Source organism: Chiloscyllium plagiosum, unplaced genomic scaffold (assembly GCF_037043375.1).
Source record: "Chiloscyllium plagiosum isolate Xiang-an unplaced genomic scaffold, Cpla_swu_hap1 HiC_scaffold_8, whole genome shotgun sequence".
Taxonomy (NCBI): domain Eukaryota; kingdom Metazoa; phylum Chordata; class Chondrichthyes; order Orectolobiformes; family Hemiscylliidae; genus Chiloscyllium; species Chiloscyllium plagiosum.
The window spans coordinates 105,461,516-105,484,317 of NW_028270146.1; the positions used below are offsets into that span (position 1 = coordinate 105,461,516).

General features: G+C 41.8%; 1 protein-coding gene across 1 annotated transcript in view; it reads right to left on the minus strand.

The window, feature by feature from the left end:
* Nucleotides 1–22,802, minus strand: part of ubr1 (ubiquitin protein ligase E3 component n-recognin 1) — a 215,675-nt gene that overhangs the window by 111,018 nt on the left and 81,855 nt on the right. Inside the window, exons 19-22 of the mRNA XM_043698391.2 lie at nt 20,671–20,772; nt 14,349–14,412; nt 7,962–8,086; nt 1,763–1,815 (exon numbers count right to left, since the gene is read on the minus strand). Coding sequence (XP_043554326.2) covers nt 1,763–1,815; nt 7,962–8,086; nt 14,349–14,412; nt 20,671–20,772 — 344 coding nt within the window. The remainder of the gene's footprint in view (nt 1–1,762; nt 1,816–7,961; nt 8,087–14,348; nt 14,413–20,670; nt 20,773–22,802) is intronic.

Consider the following 22,802-nt stretch of genomic DNA (forward strand, 5'->3'; position numbering starts at 1 on the left):
ATTTTATACAGTCCAGCATTCACCTCAGCTAAAGTTAAGTATCCCAAATGCCTTCCTAATGGTTGAGTGGGTGATATGCCAGGCCATTAGGTATGCAGATTGCGCAGGAGTATAATTCGGCAGCTGTTGATTGTCAAGACACCGCATGGTTGCTCAGTCTTGAGTTACTAGATCTGTTCAAAGTCAGTTCCATTTAGCAGGGTGATGGTGCCACAGAACAATACAATGGAGGGTATTCGCAACATTAAGGATGGACTTTGTCTTCACAAAGACTGTGCGGTGGTCGCTTTTACCAATATGCACATGGACAGGTGAATCTGCAGCCAGCAGATGACTAAGGATGAGGTCAAATGTGTTTTCCCTCTTGTTGGTTCCCTCACCACCTGCTGCACAGCCAATCTTTAGGATCCAACCGTCCTGATCAGTAGTCCTGCTGCCAAGCCACAAATCCCCCACCCAGAGTACATTCTGCACCTTTGCCACCCTCAGTGCTTCCTCCAAGTGCTGTTCAACATGGTGCAGTACTGATTGGATTAAAGTGGCAATCAGCAGGAGAATCCTTGTCATGATGCCACAAGACATCATGGGGTCCAGAGTCAATTCTGAGGGCTCTGGGGCAGGTTCCTCCTGAGATATTACTGTGCCACCACCTCTGCTATGTCTGCCCTGATGGTGGGACAAGGATGTTGATGGTGGTGGTGTTTGGGACAATGCCTCTAAGGTATGACTCTGTAGGTTTGGCTATGTGCAGCATTGTCCACCAGTCAATTGTTTAATAGTCTACCAGCATTCATAAGGTTGGTACTAGATGTTAATAAGGATGATTTTGCAAGGTCACCTATGCTTGTTGTTGTTCCCAGGGCCTTAGTTGAGATCAAGTGGTCCCTTCTTTTTATTCCTTTTCTCCTCTCTAACTGCTGTTACAGCTGAAAGATGTGCTACATCATTTCACAGGGCAGTGGGTCTGAAGAAAGACCAGGTAAGGTTTCCTTCTCTAAAGCACACTAGTGAACTAGATGGATTTTTTCCGACATTCATGACAGTCATCACTAATTCCAAACTTTTTAACAATCCAGATGTTTTTCCATCATCAACTGTGACGAGATTCGAACTAGGAAAACTAGACTTACTTGGAATTGGGCACATGATGCATAACATTTTCTAGGTATCTGGTTTAATAGGCCAGTCACATCCCATTATGCCATTGCTTCTCCTACATTATTGTGGAGTACAGTGGAACCTCGATTATCTGGCATTTGATTAATTGAATTTCGGATTATCCAGACAAGATTGCAAGCTAACTATGTTATCTGGCTTCAATTAACCGAACGAAATACTGCCCGCCCATGTCCTTCAGATAATCAAAGTTCCTCTGTCATTAGATCAGCCACAATCTTACTGATTGTAAGGTTAGAGAGTGGTTTATTTGTGCTTCTAATTCATACTGTTCACAACCTGTGTACATATTATAATAATAATAATAATAATAATAATACTGGTTATTGTTATGTTCCCAGTATTATCAATGTTGAAGGTTTGAAATGGAAAGTATAACTTAGTGGAGTTGTAATTCCAAATTAAAACATTTGCAAAGAAAAGGTGGTTTTGAAAAGTCACAGGAAGGGGGCTAAATGAAAAGTATAGTTCTGACCTCAAAACCTAGTGATATTAGTACAGACTGCTCAGAAAAACACAGCAAACATCAAACAAAGTTGAGTTGGTAAAAAAGTCATGAATAATTCTTATGGAAAACCAGACTTACTTGAAAGTGGCCACCTGATGTATAACATTTTCCAAACCAGTTTCATTATTTTCCTGTTAAGATAATTTAACACAAACATCAATTTTCAGACTTCTTTTCTATCAGTGCACAATTACTACTGCAAGTTCAAATTAACATTGTTCAAGCTAAGTAAAACATTCGTTAATGATGTGAGATGTTGGGTCAAAAGGCCTGGTGCTGTCACCTTGTACACAATGTGTAGTTCTACCAAGCAAGTGTACATTATTGAACAGCATATGTTCGATTTCAGCAATTCTTACAAGATCGATATTAGCTAGTAAAGTAAAATCCCGGTGTTTTAATAAAGAGTAAAGCTAAATGTGGGGGAAAAAAATAACAGGACAAAGGCACATTAAGCATATTCTGCAGTACTCTCCTGTGTTTAATAATCGGAGAAAGTGAGGACTGCAGATGCTGGAGATCAGAGTCGAGAGTGTGCTGCTGGAAAAGCACAGCAGGTCAGCAGCATTCGAGGAGCAGGAAAATCGACGTTTCAGGCATAAGCCCTTCATCAGGAAAAACTGCTTTTCCAGAACCACACTCGTCGACCGTGTTTAATAATAGTCTGTAATTAGCTTGCACCTGAAGTGTAGCAACAAGCCTTACAGATATATTACAAATAAATTCTGGTCATAAATTAGCAGCTATTCTTAAGCTATTAATGACCATTGATCAGCTATCAGCTGAAGTATTGTTTTCAGTACTGGCCACTAACCTCTAGGAAAAGCATCAAAGCCTTGTACAGGGTGCCTCCGAGAAGATTTACTAGAATAAGCCAGGGATGAGGAAACAGTGTTATGTGCAGAGTCTAGGAGGCTGGCATTGGAGATTTAATATGATTGTATTTAAAGTGTATATAACTAAATCACAATTTATCTATTTATATGTAATATAGAACTGATGTTATAATTTATAGTAAAGGTTTACTATATAGAATTATATAAAATTATATTAAACACTCATCTCACATTGTGTGGGATTTTAATAGAGTACTTAGGAAGAAATTCTTGCCGTTGACAGCAAAGTATATAATCAGCTTTAATCAGCGAGAAAAGAGAAGAGGTTTTGCTTCAGCAAATTGTTCGAACTGGACTCTATTGTCAGGCATGGCAGCACAAATATATTCAAAAGCAATTTCCAAATGGAATTAAACAAACAATTTACTATAAGAAAGCCAGCAGGTTATGAGGAAAGAACTGGGAATTGAAACTAATTGAATAGCTTTTCCTGAGAGCAGGCGTAGGCAGGATCGGTTGAATGGCCTCTTCTGTACTGTTTAGAATCATAAAATGCCGACAGTGTGAAAGAAGGCCATTCAGCCTATCAATTCCACACCATCCCTGTGAATAACATCCCATCAAGCCCCACCCTCCTACCCCATCCCGAAAATCCGACATTTATTATATAATGTAGGGGAATGGGTCTGGGTGGGTGGGTGCGCTTCGGCGGGTCGGTGTGGACTTGTTGGGCCGAAGGGCCTGTTTCCACACTGTAAGTAATCTAATCTAATCTAATCTAATCTAATCCACCTAGTCTGTGCAACCCTGGACATTATGGGCAATTTAGCATGGCCAATCTATCTAACCTGCGCACCTTTGGGCTGTGGGAGGAAACCAGAGCACTTGGAGGAGACCTACGCAGACACGGGCAAACTCCATGCAGACAGTTGACCAAGGATGGAATCAAACTCAGGTCCCTGGTGCTGTGAGGCAACAGTGCTACCACTGAAACACTATGCTGCCTGTTAAACTCTATGATTCCATACCTGTCCGAGAAACCCGGTCAGAGATTAGGTGAGTGTGAATTTGCAGTGGTGGAACTTCTTTCTTAAAGCCAAAAGAAAGGGTCTGTTCTCAATGCATACTGCTAGAATGCAGACTACCAAAAATCTAGAGTAGGAAGAAATCTGGAAACATATCATACAGGCTGAGAAAACTATGTTCCCAAACTAAAGGTAAACCACATTTATATATAATTTCCTTCCCTTGCTGAAGTATCAGCAGGAATAACTCCAGGGAATCTCACAGTTTCACTTTACATTACTGACCCACAGTTTATCAAGATCCAAGATTTTTGAATATTGAAATTCTACGGTCTGATCCCACTCCCATCCTAAACAACCTCCACTGGTTCAGAACAGCCCAGTGAACGACTTATACCCATTTCTTAATTTATCATCCCACTACCATTTATCACCCTCCAGTCCTTAACACTGCCCTTGCTTTCTTCTGCTTCACAGTAGCTTAATCGATACTGATGAGATTTATCAGAATGGTACAAGGCATGAGGGATGATGATTAAATGGAGTAAAAACAAAGTGCTGGACAAACTCAGCAGTTTAGGCTGCATCTGTGGCGGCAGAAAAAGAATCAATGTTCTGACCCAAAGAATCTTCTTTGAGACAGTTATGCGAAGAGTCTAGAGAAGCTGGGATTCGAGATTTCATTAGCATTCCACAAATGTAGGGTTTTGACTGAAGAGAGATAGAACTTGTCAATACCCGGCATGGACTTAAGTAACCTGATAACAAAGGTGTGCCCTCTGGAACTTTCTATCTGGGTCTCTTCTCAGCTACTTTCAACATCACCACAAAACCCTCCTCTTCAACTGTGTCTTTGGTTCTCTATACTAGCCTCCTATTCTTCAAAAGGATGCTTCACAAGTGCAATTTGTTATCAAATCAAGTGGCAATGTTGTTTCAAAACAGCAGCACACAATGCCAGTTACACCAACAGGGTTATATGAAGAAGAGCGAGAGAAGACCCGTGGAGTTCATAAAGATCAGCATCGACAAGATGGACTGATAGAGACATTCTGAACTGTCTACTCTATGCAATTCCTTGCATAGATGTTAATAAAGGAGTCAAAATGTAACTGCAGGAAGTTGCAAGGGGTTGAGGGAACATAGAACATGACATCGCAGTACAGGCCCTTCGGCCCTTGATGCTGCACCGACCTATGAAATTAATCTTATGCCCAGCCAACCTATCCATATGTATGTCTAATGACTATTTAAATGTCCTTAATGTTGGCGAGTCTACTACTGCTGCAAGCAGGCTGTTCCACGCCCCTACTACTCTCTGACTAAAGAAACTACCCCTGATATTTGCCCTAAATTTATCACCCCTCAGTTTGAAGCTGTGTCCCCTCATGTTAGCCTTCACTATCTGAGGAAAAAGACTCTCACTGTCCAACCTATCTAACCCTCTGATTATCTTATACATGTCAATTAAGTCACATCTCAACCTTCTTCTCTCCAACAAAAACAGCCTCAGTTCCCTCCACCTTTCCTCGTAAGACCTTCCTTCCAAACCAGGCAATATCCGAGTAAATCTCCTCTGAATCCTTTCCAAAGCTTCCACACCTTTCCTAGAATGCGATGTATGCAATACTCCAGGTGTGGCCTGAGCAGTGTCTTGTTCAACTGAAGCATGACCTCATGGCTCTGAAACTCAACTCCCCAAACCAATAAGCGCCAACACATCATATGCCTTCTTAACAACCCTATCAACCTGGGATGTATGCACCTTGACAGAGATCTCTCTATTCATCAACACTACCACGGAGTTTACCACTAGCCCAGTACTCTGCATTCCTGTTACCTCTTCCGAAGTGAACTAGCTCGCACCTTTCTGCATTAAACTCCATTTGCCACATCTCAGCCCAGTTCTGCATCTTATCTATATTCCTCTGTGACCCACAACATCCTTCGGCACTATCTACAACTCTGTCCAACTTAGTGTCATCAGCAAATTAACTAACCCAACCTTCTACGTCCACATTCATATCATTTATAAAAATGACAAACAGCAGTGGCTCCAAAACAGATCCTTGCAGCACACCACTGGTAATTAAGCTCCAGGATGAACATTTATCATCAACCACCACCCTCTGTCTTCTTTCAGCTAGCCAATTTCTGATCTAAACCACTAAATCACCCTCAATCCTGAAACTCCGTATTTTGTGTAATAGCCTACCGCGTGGCACCTTTCAAAAGCCTTACTGAAATCCATATAGACCACATCAATCGCTTTACTCTCATCCACCTGTTTTGGCACCTTCTTGAAGAACTCAGTAAGGTTAGTGAGGCACAACCTACCCTTCACATGTTGACTATCCCTGATCAAAATATTCCTTTCTAGATGATTACAAATCCTATCTCTTATAACCTTTTCCAACACCCTACCCACAACCAAAGTAAGGCTCACTGGTCTATAATTGTCTTGACTCCCTCCTTAAACAAAGGAACATTTGCTATTCTCCTGCTTTCTGGCACTATTCTTATCAACAATGATGACAGAAAGATCAAACCAAAGGCTCTGCAATCTCCTCCCTGGCTTCCCAGAGAATCAGAGGATAAATCCCATCCAGCCCAGGAGATTACCTATTTTCAGATCTTCAAAAATTGCTAAAACCGCCTTTTTGTCAACCGCAGTCTCATCTAATCTAGTAGCCTGTATCTCCATGTTCTCACTAACATTGCCCTTTTCTAATGTGAATACTGACAAAAAAGTATTCATTAAATGCTTTCCCTATGTCCTCAGATACCACACACAACTTCCTACTACGATCTTTGATTGGCCCCAATCTTACTCTAATCATTCTTTTATTCCTGATATACCTATTAGAAAGCCGTAGAGCTTTCCTTGATCCTATCCGCCAATAACTTCTCATGCCCCCTCCTAGCTTTTCTTAGCCCTCTCTTTAGATCTTTTCTGGCTAACTTATAATTCTCAAGACCCCGAACTGAGCCTTCATGCCTCATCCTCACATAAGCCGCCTTCTTCCTCTTGACAAGAGCTTCAACTTCCTTTGTAAACCATGGTTCCCACGCCAGACAATATCTCTCCGCCTGATAGGTATATACTTATCAAGGACCCGCAGTAGCTGTTCCTTGAATAAGCTCCACATTTCAAGTGTGTCCATCCCCTGCAGTTTCCTTCCCCGTCCTATGCATCCTAAATCTTGCCTAATTGCATCATTATTGTATTTCCCCCGGTTATACCTCTTTCCCTGCAGTACATATCTATCCCTGCCCATTGCTATTGTAAACATAACCGAATAGTAGTCATTATCGCCAAAGTGCTCACCTACCTCCAAATCTAACATTTGGTTCATTCCCCAGTACTAAATCCAATATGGCATCGCCCCTTGTTGGCATGTCTTCATACTGTGTCAGAAAACTGTCCTGTTCACAATAGACAAAAACTGACCCATCTAAAGTACTTGAACTATAGTATTTCCAGTCAATGTTGGGGAAGTTAAAATCCCCCATAACAACTACCATTACTCCCATTCCTATCAAGAATCATTTTTGTTATCCTTTCCTCTATATCCCTGGAACAATTCAGAGGTCTATAGAAAACTCCCACCAGGGTGACCTCTCCTTTCCTGTTTCTAACCTCTGAGCTTGTCAGACAACCCATAAACTGGAAGTTATAATCAAGGAATGGATTGCATACCTTGAAATTGCTTGGACCAGGTTAACAAATTAAAATTAAATGTAGTTTAAAAGCATTAAGGATTAACTATAGAGGTGATTGTGATATCACCAATGTTGTCCATAGGGCTTTATGCTCTGCTGTGCAGCACCTCTATTACATTATGAAAATTTAAAGAATTGACACCATCACTTGGGGTGCACAGCAGAAAGACCTATACTAGCAAAGTTATTAGTCTATGAACACATCTCACATAAGGATTACTTACAGCGTGTGCCCCAGCACAGAGGTATGCACACTCACCTAAGTTCATTGATTCAAGTGATTTCAGAGACATGAGTACAGTAATCTGGACTGACACGCTCCAAAGCTGTGCAGTTGCACTGTCAGGATTGCCATCTTTCAGATAAGACATTAAACCAAGGCCCCTTCCACCTTCGCAGGTGAATGTCGAAGATCCCAAAGCACTATTTCGAGGAACAGGAGAGGAGTTTGTTCCCATGTCCTGGTAACTATTAATGGTTCCAATAGAAGCACTAATGCAAATAGTCTGGTTGCTGCTGTTGAGACCTTGCTGTGAACAAACTGCTGCATTTATTACATAACAATCAGAATTCATTTGCCTGCAAGATGCTTCGGCAGATGCTGCTGGAACTATTTCGATGCAATTTTTTAAAAAACTTTTTCTGCCTCAGGTTCAATACACTAAGAAAATCTACTGAAACGAGGAAACTCACATTCTCAGGTAATGATTGTGCTAGTTCACTATGAGGCATTGGCTCAATGCAAAGTAAATGGATCACCTCCCTCAAAGTGACATCATCTTTCTTCACATGGCCCACTCCCGGAACGTACCGCTCCCCTCGAGAGAAATAAATGCAAATTCATTAGATACAGTAACTGCAACAAGTACAGATAAAAGCCAGAACTAACTATAGAATCTTCTGACATGATATCATCAATTAGATCAGAGTTAGTTTTGAAAGTTTGAGTGCATAAATTAAGTAACATTGTTTCACAAGCTGGAAACTTGCGAACATCAATGAAATCTCTTCATAATTTCTAACATTTCCCTCAATGATTCCAGAAATATATTTTGTTCAAGTGACTGTTGAAAGGAACGACTGAGTATTGAAGCAATTCATAATGCAAACTTAAAGACCTACAGATTTCAAAACATTACTCATTGCTTAGTGTTAAAAATGTTGTGATGGCACCAGAAATTCCTTTAGGGTCAGTGCCATCTCTGCTGTAAGCAGATTCTGTGTCTCTGATGATCAGATGCAGAAACACAGCAACAGGAGAAGGTCATTCAACCTCGAGTCTGATCCAGCACACACTTAGATTGTAGCAGCTGCATACCTCAATTCCATCTAACGACCAGTCCTTATCATTTAATAGGTTTGCCTTATAAAATTCTACCCAGTATGGATGTGTAAATGCTAATTAACAATCAGCATCCACAGAATTTGCCAGAACATGTTCCACATTTCCATTATCCTTTGCATGTAGAAGTGATTCCACTCTTAAACAGCTGAGCTTTCATTTTAAAATCCCTCTGCCCAATGACAGGAAACAGTTCCTCCTTTGCGATTTTTGAGAAATATTTGTAGCTCAGGATGTATGTTTGCTCGCTGAGCTGGAAGGTTCGGTTTCAAACGTTTTATCACCATACTAGGTAACAGTGAGCCTCCGGATGAAGCACTGGTGGTATGGCCCACTTTTTATTTGTGTGTTGAGGTTTCGTTGGGTTTGTGATGTCATTTCCTGTTCATTTTCTCAGGAAGTGGTAAATGGGATCCAAGTCAATATGTTTGTTGATAGAGTTCTGGTTGGAGTGCTATGCTTCTCGAAATTCTCATGCATGCCTCGAGTTTGGTTTGTCAGAAGATGGGTGTGTTGTCCCAGTCGAAGTGGTGTCCTTCCTCATCTGTATGTAAAGTTACCAGTGAGAGTGGGTCATATCTTTTTGCGGCTAGTTGATGTTCATGTATCCTGGTGGCTAGTTTTCTGCCTGTTTGTCCAATGTAGTGTTTGTTACAGTTCTTGCAAGGTATTTTATGAATGACATTAGTTTCGTTTGTTGTCTGTAGTCCACAAACCCACCAACACACTAAAACTAATGAACTTGAAGGACCCTATACAGACAACAAGCAAAACTAATGTCATTTACAAAATACCTTGCAGGAACTGTAACAAACACAACACTGGACAAACAGGCAGAAAACTAGCCACCAGGATACATGAACATCAATTAGCCACAAACAGACATGATCCATTATCACTAGTATCTTTACATATAGATGAGGAAGGACACCACTTCGACTGGGACAACACATCCATCCTAGGACAAGGAGAAAGTGAGGACTGCAGATGGGAGATCAGAGCTGAAAAATGTGTTGCTGGAAAAGCACAGCAGGTCAGGCAGCATTCAAGGAGCAGGAGAATCGACATTTTGGGCATAAGCCCTTCTTCAGGAATGAGGAGGGTGTGCCAAGCAGGCCAAGATAAAAGGTAGGAGGAGGGACTTGGGGGAGGGGCGTTGGGAATGTGATAGATGGAAGGAGGTTAAGGTGAGGGTGATAGGCCGGAGAGAGGGTGGGGGCGGAGAGGTCGGGAAGAAGATTGTAGGTCAAGAAGGCGGTGCTGAGTCCGAGGGTTGGGACTGAGATAAGGTGGGGGGAGGGGAAATGAGGAAGCTGGAGAAATCTGCATTCATCCCTTGTGGTTAGAGGCTTCCTAGGTGGAGGATGAGGCGCTCTTCCTCCAGGTGTCTCTGAAACGTTCAGAGAACACCTCTGGGGCACCCGCACCAACCAACCCAACCGCCCTGTGGCTGAATACTTTAACTCCCCCTCCCACTCCGCCAAGGACATGCAGGTCCTTGGCCTCCTCCATCGCCAGACCATGGTAACACGATGCCTGGAGGAAGAGCGCCTCATCTTCCGCCTAGGATCCCTCCCACCACAAGGGATGAATGCAGATTTCTCCAGCTTCCTCATTTCCCCTCCCTCCACCTTATCTCAGTCCCAACCCTCGGACTCAGCACTGCCTTCTTGACCTGCAATCTTCTTCCCGACCTCTCCACTCCCACCCACTCTCCGGCCTATCACCCTCACCTTGACCTCCTTCCACCTATCGCATTCCCAACGCCCCTCCCCCAAGTCCCTCCTCCCTACCTTTTATCTTAGCCTGCTTGGCAGACCCTCCTCATTCCTGAAGGAGGGCTTATACCCGAAACGTCGATTCACCTGTTCCTTGGATACTGCCTGACCTGCTGCACTTTTCCAGCAACACACTTTTCATCCTTGGACAAGCCAAATAGAGACATGTGCGAGAATTTCGAGAAGCATGGCATTCCAACTGAACTCTATCAACAAACACATTTACCACCCCCGAGAAATGACATCACCTTATGAAATGACATCACCAACCCAAGGAAACCTAAACACGTAAATAAAAAGTGGGCCATACCACAGTGCTTCATCTAGAGGATCACTGATGATATCACCTAGTACGGCGACAAAATGTCTGAAACTGAACCTTCCAGCTCAGCGAGCAAACCTACATCCAGAACCTCAACTTGAGCTACAAATCTTCTCAAAGCTTACTACTTGTAGCTCAGGTTGTAAGTTTGCTCGCTGAGCTGGAAGGTTCGGTTTCAGACATTTTGTCACCATACTAGGTAACATCAGTGGGCCTCCGCTGATCGCAGGTGTTCTGTCCTGCTTTCTATTTGTGTGTCCTGGTCTGACAGGGTAGGTGATACCATTTTTGGTTCTTTTTCTCAGAGGTTGGTAAATGTTTTTTTTTAAATCATTTTACCATTTACCAACGTCTGAGAAAAAGGATCAGAAATGATATCACCTACTGTATCAGATCAGGACACATAAGTTGAAAGCAGGACAGAACACCAGCGCTTCAACGGAGGCCCATTGATGAGGTTACCTAGCATGGTGACAAAACATCAAACAAATCTACCACGTCAGTGAGCAAACTTTCAACCTGAACAGCTTCTCCTTACGTTAAATATTTTCACCAGATCTTGCCTCAATCTTCAAAACTCAAAGGAATACAAGACAAGATTACATAAATTGTTCTTATACTGGAAATTTCTAAGGCCCTTTAAGCATTACCATAGCCAAAATATTCTTCTTGGGGAGTGGTAGCCAGAACTGAACACAATGCTCCACATGAGGTCTGACAAAGATGGTGTACAACTGAAACACATTTTGTTCCCCTTTGTATCCCAAACCATTGAAGAGAAAACCCAACATTCTGTTAGCTTAGTCACTTTTTATACACTGCGCATTCGATTTCAGTCGACTGTGCACACCAACACCCAAATGCTTATTTACAATCAGAGTTCCTAGTTTCAGTTCATTAAAACTTTTTTTTTGTTTTCTCAGATGCTACTTTTCACATCTTGCTCAATAGATAAAACTCCCCCATCTTTATTAGAATTTCCTGCTTCCCAAATAAATAAATGTCACCAAACTAATTCTCGCATTTCTGGTCTTATTTTGAGTAACCTTGACACAGAACTAATCAAATGTCTTTTGGTGGTTACCTTCCCAAAGAATTAATTTAGGTTCATCAGATAAAGACATTGTGCAAGTTAGGAAAAGATGAGGTTTTGGTTAAGAATAAGGAGGAAGCATATGTCAGGTTTAGACAGTAGAGATTGAGTGAATCCATAGAAGGCTATAAAGTCAGTCGGAGTATACTTAAGAGGAAGTCAGGAGGGCAAAAACGAGACGACATAGCTTCGACAAACAGGGTTGTAAAGAATCCAAAGGGATCCGACGTATATATTGAGGTCAAAGGGTAACTAGGGAGACAACAGGGTCCCTTAAAGATCAGCAAGACTGCCTATCTGTGGAACCGCAGAAGATAGGGGAGATACTAAATGCGTATTTTGCATCAGTATTTACTGCGGAGAAGGATATGGAAGGTATAGAATTTGGGGAAATAGATGGTGACATCTTGAAAAATGTCCATATTACAGAGGAGGTAGTGCTGGATGTCTTGAAATGTATAAAAGTGGATAAATCCCCATGACCTACCAGGTGTACCCTCGAACTCTGTGGGAAGCTCGGGAAGTGATTGCTGGGGCCCTTGTTGGGCCACTTGCTGAGATATTTGTTTCGTCAATAGTCACAAGTGAGGTGCAGAAGACTGGAGGTTGGCTAACGTTGTGCCACTATTTCAGAAAAGTGATAAGGAAAAGCCAGAGAACTATAGACTGGTGAGCCTGACATCAGTGGAGGGCAAGTTGTTGGAGGGAAACCGTAGGGACAGGATTTACATGTATTTGGAAAGGCAAGGACTGATTAGGGATAATCAACATGGCATCATGCATGGGAAATCATGTCTCATGAACGTAATTGAGTTTTTTGTAGTGATGGAGAGGATTGATGAGGGCAGAGCAATGGACATGAAACATATGGATTTCAGTCGGGCATTTAACAAGGTTCCTCATCGTCAGATCACATGGAATACAGTAGAACTAGCTATTTGTATACAGAATTAGCTTGAAGATGGGTGACAAGAGGGTGGTGGTGGGGGGTTACATTTCAGACTGGGAGCCTGTGATCAGCTGTGTGTCACGAGGATCAGTGCTGGGTCCACTGCTTTTCGTCATTTATTTCAATGGTTTTTTTATGCCTAGTAAGTTTGCAGATGACACCAAAATTGGAGGTGTAGTGAACAGCGAAGGTTACCTCAAAGTATAATAGGATCTTGACCAGATAAGCCAATGGGCCAAGGAGCGGTAGATGGAGTTTAATTTCGATAAATGTGATGTTCAGCAGTTTGGAAAATCAAATCTTAGCAGGAATTATACTTAATGGTAAGGTCCTGGACAGTGGTGCTGAACAAGGAGATCTTGGAGTGCAGGTTTAGCAATCTTTAGAAGTGGAGTCACAGATAGATAGGATAGTGAAGGCAGCATTCGGTATGCTTGCTTTTATTGGTCAGTGCATTCAGCATTGGAGCTGGGAAGTCATGTTGCAGCTGTACAGGACATTAGTTAGGCAACTATTGAAATATTGCATGCAATTTTGGTCTCCCTGCTGTAGGAAGGATATTGTGAAACTTGAAAGGGTTCAGAAAAGATTTACAAGGGTTGGACGGTTTCAGGGAGAGGCTGAATAGACTGGGGCTAGCTTCCCTGGAGCGTTGGAGGCTGTGAAGTGACCTTATAGAGGTTTATAAAATCATGAGTGGCATGGGTAGGGTAAATAGACATGGCCATTTTGTCAAGGTGAGGGAGTCCAGAACTAGAGGACATAGGTTTAAGGTGAGAGGGGAAAGATTTAAAAGGATGTGAAGAGGCAATTGTTTTCAAACAAAATATAGTGTATGTATGGAAGGAGCTGCCAGAAGAAGTGGTGGAGGCTGGTACAATTACAAAATTTAAAACGCATCTGGATGGGTATATGAATGAGATGGGTTTGAGGGGGATATGGGCCAAATGCTGGCAAACGGGCCTAGATTTGTTTAGGATATCTGGTCAGCATGAACGAGTCAGACCCAAGGGTCTGATTCTGTGCTGTAAATCTCTATGTCTTGATCTCATCGCCATCATGATTATGGGAAAGAGGTCTCTTGAAAGATGCGCTCCCCGGTTAACCTTTTGTTGATCGCTCTTTTCTTTACCCCCTTTGCTCTCCAAGCCTTGGGAGGGTTCATCACATTAAAGGCAATTTTAAATATATATTTAGGCCTTTCGCCATTCATTTATTATTTTTGTTTCTTTAAGTTTCTCCTCTTTCTTTCCTTTAAACCTGTTGCTGATAATCGGTGCTATTCTCCCTCAATGTTTAATCTCTTCCATTTCCTCTCCTTCTTGTGTTACTCTCCTTTATTAAAAAGTCTGTTAGTTGTTCCTTTGTTTTCTGAAAAAAGATTTCATCAGTAAAAGTTTGGATTCTTTTAGTGAATTTATTATTTTCTAAGTATCAATTGGATATTACTTTCAACTGAATTTATAACAAGTATTGCAAACTATATCTGTCCTAACTCTTGCAACTCTGTGTGTTATCTTACATTTCATGGAAATAATTAGCATTGTTGTTGTCCATTTAGATTACACTGTTTCAGTTAATAAAATGAAGTCTTACCAACCACTATAATGATAAGGTGCAGTAGTTCCTCCACTAGGACATTAGTCTGCTGAATTACATCCTGCAATAAAGAAATGCATGCATATCAAAGTCTCATTCAATTTACCAAGGAATGGAAAGTTAATAAAAAAAAGTGCTTGAGAAACTCAACAGGTCTGGCTGCAACTCTGATGAGAGAAACAATTGGCAATTTGAGTCTGCAAAGAGTCTTCTTCAAAAGACGTTTAATAAAAAGTTAATGCTGCTTTGCTTCAATTCTTGAAGAGCTATTTATCCAGATCAGTCTGTGAAAACTGCCACTAATTTAATGAGTTAAAACATACAGGGCTGAATTTTCCAGCCACCTGGACTTTCAGAAAGCTGGGTAGGGATTTCATTGGGCACTGGCAAAAATTCAGTTTCCTGCTGTTGGGTGATAGTGCTCTTGAGAGGGTCTGAAAACTATGTTTCCTGATTCTCATTGTTAGGAACCTGTTTTGCATTTATTAGCACGTCATGGATATTCATCAACACTTTCTTGAATGCAAACCATTTAGCCAAAAAACAAAGTCATATGTTCACAATCCCGACCCTACATTCAAAGCATATACCTGACAAGTTCTTCAGTTACTAGACTCTATCATAACCAAAAGGTTTTCTTTGTGCAAATACTTATTGTATGAGGGGTGAGTTCTCAGTGTCAAACAGCTCAGAAGGTCCATTTGATACAATCTGGTTTGTTACTGTTAATCACTTACAATGCAAGAGGGTGAAGGCTGACTAGGTCAGCAAGTTTGCCCAAGTGAAACATCCATACTGGCTGACATCAGCAAACAGGACTGAACTCCAAAGAGGGATCATCACAAAAGACCATTTTTTTCTGTGGCTGGGTCCTTGCACTGCAAGCCTTTTGTGAAAACTTACTAGAAATGTGCATATTTTCCTACTTGTGATGAAAGGTCAGTGAGCTGATGATCTGAGATGCTAAGTGTTGTAGATCCTTTGATGTTTTCACCCTGAAACCTGGCAGTTGACAGAGTAGTAATATCGTTCTGGTGTCAATAATGATACATTGGTAGCTGCAATGAAGTGACAGATGATTGAGACGCCTGGCACCCAATCTCGTGTGACAGTCCTCTACAGCATCAGCCTAACAATGCTAACGCACAAAATAAAAATTGAAAGAACTGTGGATGCTGTAAATCAGAAACAAAAACAAATTGCTTGAAAAGCACAGGTCTGGAAGCATCTGTGGAGAGAAATCAGTTCTGAGGAAGGGTCACTTGACCTGAAGCATTAACTCTGATTTCTCTCCACTGATACTGCCAGACCTGCTGTGCTTTTCCAGCAATTTCTGTTTTTGTAATGCTAACTCACACTTTGAGGGGCATGATGTATTGAGTAGATGAGGATATATGCCCTGGCAGAGCACAGCAAATCATTCATCATCTTGTGAAACAGGAGTGTGTTCGCTTGAGCTGCCCACCTCTGTCTGGGCTAACTTTGTCAGTCACATGGCCTCACTACAGTTGATATAGGTACTCCCACAATGCTGTTAGGAAGAGAGTTACAAGATTTTGATCAAGACATACAAGTTTGGGAGCCTAGATCAACACCAGGTGGTTCACCCAGTATCATTCCTTTTTCTGGAGACATTTTAGCATTTGTCAAAACTGAATGGCTAGTTAGACCACTTCAGAGGGCAGTTAAAAGTTAACTACATTGCTGTTGGTCTGGAGTCACATGAAGACCAGACCAGCTAAGTATAGGAGATTTCCTTCTCTAAAAGACATTAGTAAACCAGATGGGACTTTATGATAGTTAACAATGGTTTCATGGTCATTATTCAACTTTTAATTCCATTATTTACTGAATTCAAATTCTACCATTGAACATGGTGTGATCGGAACACTGGTCTCCAACTCACATCCTGAGATTTGGATTACTCGTCCACTGATTACACACAGATGGAACTATGTAAAATGTTGGTCAGGCCACAGCTAGAGTATTGTGTGCAGTTCTGGAATCCACATTATGGGAGGGATGTGAGAGCATTAGAAAGAAAGCAAAGGAGGATTTATGAGGACATTACCTGGTCTGAAGAGGTTTAGGTGTGGAGAGAGACTGGATAGAGTAGCATCGTTCTCCTTGGAGTACAGGAGACTGCAGGGAGGACATGACTGAGATGTATAAAATTAAGAGGGGAATTAACAGCATAGATAGGAAAGAACTTTCCCCTTGGTTGAGGGATCAATGTCAAAGAAGCATAGATTTAAAGGGACAGGGCTTTGGAGGGGATGTGAGGGAGAAAGTTTTCATCCAGAGGATGCCAGAATCTGAAACTCAATGCTTTAAAATTGGTAGAGGCAGAACCCTACATAACATTTAAAAAGTGCTTAGATGTGATACCAATGCATACAAGATTGTGATTAAGTGCTAGAAAATGGAATTAGAATATTTTCGTTGTTGTTTTCGACCTGGTATCCATTATCTGTGCCTGTAGATCGCTAGGAATACCATTACACCAATAATGCCTCCTCTAGGGAGCCATCACTAAAGCATGGTGAAGTTTTTTGCCAGGTCTCTGACATCTCCAGAGGTGAGTGGGGGGGGGATGATGAACAAAGGTTGAGATGCAGAGTTGAAATGTCTTTTAAATATGGTGCTCAGATGTTGGAGCCTGGAAGGCCCTGATGGGGGGCAGGGAAGCAGAACCCGACCATAAAATTTGATGTTTTACCAGCGCATATACAATGAGCTGAGAAGATACAAACTGAACAAGAAAATCTGACCCGCCTCCCTCACCCTGAAGAAACACTTTTACATCCATTTCCACACAATCTCAACAGAAAGACAATTCCAACCAAATTGTTTAATTTGGGTCAGTTCTGAGGTCAGATCGGAGGCAATGCCCGAATTTCAACTGAGCAGATCAACCAATTGTAAATGTTCCAAAGTTTGTGCGATGATTTGTAGCTCGGGTGCTCGTTGTTGTGGTTCTGTTCGCCGAGCTGGAAGTTTTTGTTGCAAACGTTTCGTCCCCTGGCTAGGCGACATCATCAGTGCTTGGGAGCCTCCTGCGAAGCACTTCTTTGATGTTTCCTCCAGTGTTTATAGTGGTCTGTCCCTGCCGCTTCCGGTTGTCAGTTTCAGCTGTCCGCTGTAGTGGTTGGTATATTGGGTCCAGGTCGATGCGTTTGTTGATGGAGTTTGTGGATGAATGCCATGCCTCTAGGAATTCCCTGGCTGTTCTCTGTCTGGCTTGCCCTATGATAGTAGTGTTGTCCCAGTCGAATTCATGTTGCTTGTTGTCTGCGTGTGTGGCTACTAAGGATAGCTGGTCGTGTCGTTTTGTGGCTAGTTGATGTTCATGTATGCGGATTGTTAGCTGTCTTCCCGTTTGTCCTATATATAGTGTTTTGTGCAGTCCTTGCATGGTATTTTGTGCACTACATTAGTTTTGCTCATGTTGGGTATTGGGTCCTTCGTTCTGGTGAGTTGTTGTCTGAGCGTGGCTGTTGGTTTGTGTGCCGTTATGAGTCCTAGGGGTCGCAGTAGTCTGGCTATCAGTTCTGAGATGCTCCTCATGTATGGTAGTGTGGCTAGTCCTTTTGGTTGTGGTATGTCCTCGTTCCATGGTCTTTCTCTTAGGCATCTGTTGATGAAGTTGCGCGGGTATCCATTTTTGGCGAATACCTTGTATAGGTGTTCCTCTTCTTTTTGCAGTTCTGGTGTACTGCAGTGTGTTGTGGCCCTTTTGAATAGTGTCCTGATGCAGCTTCGTTTGTATGTGTTGGGGTGGTTACTTTCATAGTTTAGGACTTGGTCTGTGTGTGTGGCTTTCCTGTATACCCTTGTAGTGAATTCTCTGTTCGGTGTTCTCTGTACCATCACGTCTAGGAACTACTGGACTTGTGCCTCACAACACACTTCACATTCAACAACCAGATATACGAACAAATCAACGGAACACCCATGGGATCACCAATCTCGGGACTCATAGCAGAGGCAGTTATGCAAAGGTTAGAACAAACAGTCCTACCACAAATTCAACCCAAACTCTGGGTCAGATATGTCGATGACACGTTTGTAATCATTAAAAACACGGAAATAGAAAAAACACACCGGATCATCAACGCCACACTCACAGGAGTCCGATTCACGAGAGAAGAAGAAAAGGATAGCCAATTCCCATTCCTAGACGTGATGGTACAGAGAACACCGAACGGAGAATTCACTACAAGGGTATACAGGAAAGCCACACACACAGACCAAGTCCTAAACTATGAAAGTAACCACCCCAACACACACAAACGAAACTGCATCAGGACACTATTCAAAAGGGCCACAACACACTGCAGTACACCAGAACTGCAAAAAGAGGAAGAGGAACACCTACACAAGGTATTCGCCAAAAACGGATACCCGCGCAATTTCATCAACAGATGCCTAAGGGAAAGACAACGGAACGAGGACATACCACAACCAAAAGACTAGCCACACTACCATACATGAGGAGCATCTCGGAACTGACTGCCAGACTACTGCGACCCCTAGGACTCATAACGGCACACAAACCAACAGCCACGCTCAGACAACAACTCACCAGAACGAAGGACCCAATACCCAACATGAGCAAGACGAATGTAGAGTACAAAATACCATGCAAGGACTGCACAAAACACTATATAGGACAAACAGGAAGACAGCTAACAATCCGCATACATGAACATCAACTAGCCACGAAACGACACGACCAGCTATCCTTAGTAGCCAAACACGCAGACAACAAGCAACATGAATTCGACTGGGACAACGCTACTATCATAGGGCAAGCCAGACAGAGAACAGCCAGGGAATTCCTAGAGGCATGGCATTCATCCACAAACTCCATCAACAAACACATCGACCTGGACCCAATATACCAACCACTACAGCGGACAGCTGAAACTGACAACCGGAAGCGGCAGGGACAGACCACTATAAACACCGGAGGAAACATCAAAGAAGCGCTTCGCAGGAGGCTCCCATGCACTGATGATGTTGTAAATGTTCCAATTTAATGCTGACCTCAACGACAACATAGTCTTTGCTTTCTCCTTCTCTCTCTTCAGATTCTTGGGACAATAACCAAGATAAAGCAATGAACATAAGGTATCTAAAGGAACGGAAAGGAATTAGTGCCGTAGGGCTACAAAGAATACAACAAGGTTGCTTCCAAGTATACTAACATACAAAGGGCAACAAATAATAATGGCAATAAAATGAGGAGGACTTGGCACTTAATTTTCAACCACGAAGTATTCAGAAAAGATAGGGAAAAGACTAGATAGCTGGGGTGTCAGTACAGATTAGAGCAGACATTGTAGTGTTGGGCAGAAAGCATATCCTTGAAGGGCAAAGTTAGAATAGGTTGATTAGAGTTGTGAAATAAAAATGGAAATGAACACGTCATCAGCAATATTAAATAAATCTCCAGATAGCAAGGAAGTCAATGAAAGACATAAATACAGAAGAAGAAACCTGCAGAAAATCACAGATGTGCAATAATTATGTTGTCGCTAAATCGAAGTTAACAATGGGAGATGTTCAGCATCTTAATATTGATTGGACTAATATTAGTAAAAGAGTAAGCAGCAAAAGGGATTTCTGAAGTGCTCAGGAGAATATCCTTGATCAACATGTTCTCAGCCCAACCAAAAAAAAAGAAGCAATACAGCCTCTGATGCAGGGAATGAGGTGGGCCAAGTGAACCCAGTATCTGTGGGACAACACTTGACTAAAATATAAGATTTAAATTAGTAATATAGAAGGTCAAAGGAGAACTTAAAATAGAACACCTAAATTGGAATAAAGCTAATTTAAATGGGATAAGAGGAATTCAAGTCAGGATAAAATAGTAGCAAAGACTGATGACAAAAAGTCACCTGGTCCAGATGGCTTACATGCCTGACTATTGAAATGAAGGAAGATTATAGGGGCTTGCCAGAATCTTCTTTAGATACAGGGAGGTTCCAGAGGAATGGAGAGTGACAAATATGACAGCCGTATTCAAGAAAGAACGTCAGATCAGAACAAAGCCAAACTACAAATGTTGAAATCTGAAACAAAAACAAAAAATGCTAAGAATCTTCAGGTCAGGCGGTATCTGTGGAAAGATGGAGCTAACCTTTCAGGCTGGAATTTGTTATCAATACAATTTGACATTGATGCCTGTGGACATCATAAGAAATGACTCGGAAAAATCCCCAGTTACAAAGGCCAACAACTTAAAGTTAACATCTTTGTGAAGACTTGATTAAAGTCCAAACAGGCATAAAATAAGATACCTGGATTTTACCTTATTTCTTGGAACTGGAGACTTAGAAAATACTTCAAATAGTTCAAATCTGCTCAATAGAAACATTAAGAACCGATTTGGATCCATCATTGAAGCTGCGATCTGTAAGACAAAGGTAGTTTAAATGTCTATACTAAGCTGAGCAAATACGAAGCTTCAGAAGTGCTCAGAAATTGTGAATTGCACACAAAGTCTAATGCTTTGTGACAGCAGTAATATACTTTCACAAAAATAATGACAAGTAATTCTAGATGTAGTCCATAAATTCGCAGAAGTCCAGCTGTTGATAAGAACACTGCCACACAAGAATTCCATTCTACACAGCTTAAAATCCAAATCAGATGGAGTACTTGCTTAATTTTAAAAAAACAGCTGCTCAATAACATTCTTGGCCTACATCAGTGAAGCAAACAATATCTTTAAATTAATATAACTCAATCTCAAGTCATTCCTCATCCAACTCTATAAAAGCCGACTTGTAAAAATACAGTTTTGAAGATAATATAGAGGGATGATATATGCCCAATCATGCTTGCATCCTTTAAACAATTAGATAGTTTCCAAGATCCAATGATATACCTGCGGATATCACTTTATTTCAGTTAACACTCTAAACAATCAAAACACTTTATGAAATTGTGTCTGTCCATTCAGGTCACAAAGTTAACTTAACTGTAAACTGTTTAATTTTTGTCCTGTTCTCAGGCTATTTTTCGCCAAGCTATCATGGGTTATGCACAATGAGAAATCTTATGCAATGCAATCTGATTTTTAAACGAAAAATTAAAATAACTTGCTTACAATACGTGACCAAACAATGGACAATAAGTCCCCTCAGTTCAGAGCATGTGACTAACATGCTCAATTAAGATTGCCTTTGAAATCTGATTCTAAATTTAATAGAAGGAAACAGATAAGGAAAAGTACACATTACTTAGTGAGCTACATCTAGTCTAAAACTCCTGCTGAAACACGAAAGCTTCTGTTGAGAATCCCCAGTAAAGAGAGAAGATCCAATGCAATTGCTCATACTCTTATCCAAAAAAGTAAGTATGGTTGGTTTCAGGAAAGAAAATCCAGGATCATTCTTCAGAGAATGATCTGTGCAGGTCCCTGACTTTTACAAGCCAAGATGCTGCAAGAGAGATGTTACAATTGAAATGCACTGATTGAAAGGACAGTTGAAGATTTAACAAAAACCTTTATAAGAAAACTGCAGGGCTATGACGAAAGGGGCGAACTGGATAGTTCTTTCCAAGGGCGGACACATGCATGATGGATCATGTGGGCCTATCTTTGTGCTCTAACATTCTATGATCTCCTCCGCATCATTTCAACACCATTCCTTCAGGAGACAGAATGACCCCTTTTCAGTGATCAAATGCTCCAGTGTCAGTCATTCTACCTTAGAATAGAATAGAATAGAAGAATACAGCGCAGTACAGGCCCTTTGGCCCTCGATGTTGCGCCGATCCAAGCCCACCTAACCTACACTCGCCCACTATCCTCCATATGCCTATCCAATGCCCGCTTAAATGCCCATAAAGAGGGAGAGTCCACCACTGCTACTGGCAGGGCATTCCATGAACTCACGACTCGCTGAGTAAAGAACCTACCCCTAAAATCTGTCCTATACCTACCACCCCTTAATTTAAAGCTATGCCCCCTCATAATAGCTGACTCCATACGTGGAAAAAGGTTCTCATGGTCAACCCTGTCTAAACCCCTAATCATCTTGTACACCTCTATCAAATCACCCCTAAACCTTCTTTTCTCCAATGAAAACAACCCCAAGTGCCTCAGCCTTTCCTCATACGATCTTCCTACCATACCAGGCAACATTCTGGTAAACCTCCTCTGCACCCGTTCCAGTGCCTCCACATCCTTCCTATAGTATGGCGACCAAAACTGCACACAATACTCCAGATGCGGCCGCACCAGAGTCTTATACAACTGCAACATGACCTCAGGACTCCGGAACTCAATTCCTCTACCAATAAAAGCCAGTACGCCATATGCCTTCTTCACCGCACTATTTACCTGGATGGCAACTTTCAAAGATCTGTGTACATGGACACCAAGATCCCTCTGCTCATCCACACTACCAAGTATCTGACCACTAGCCCAGTACC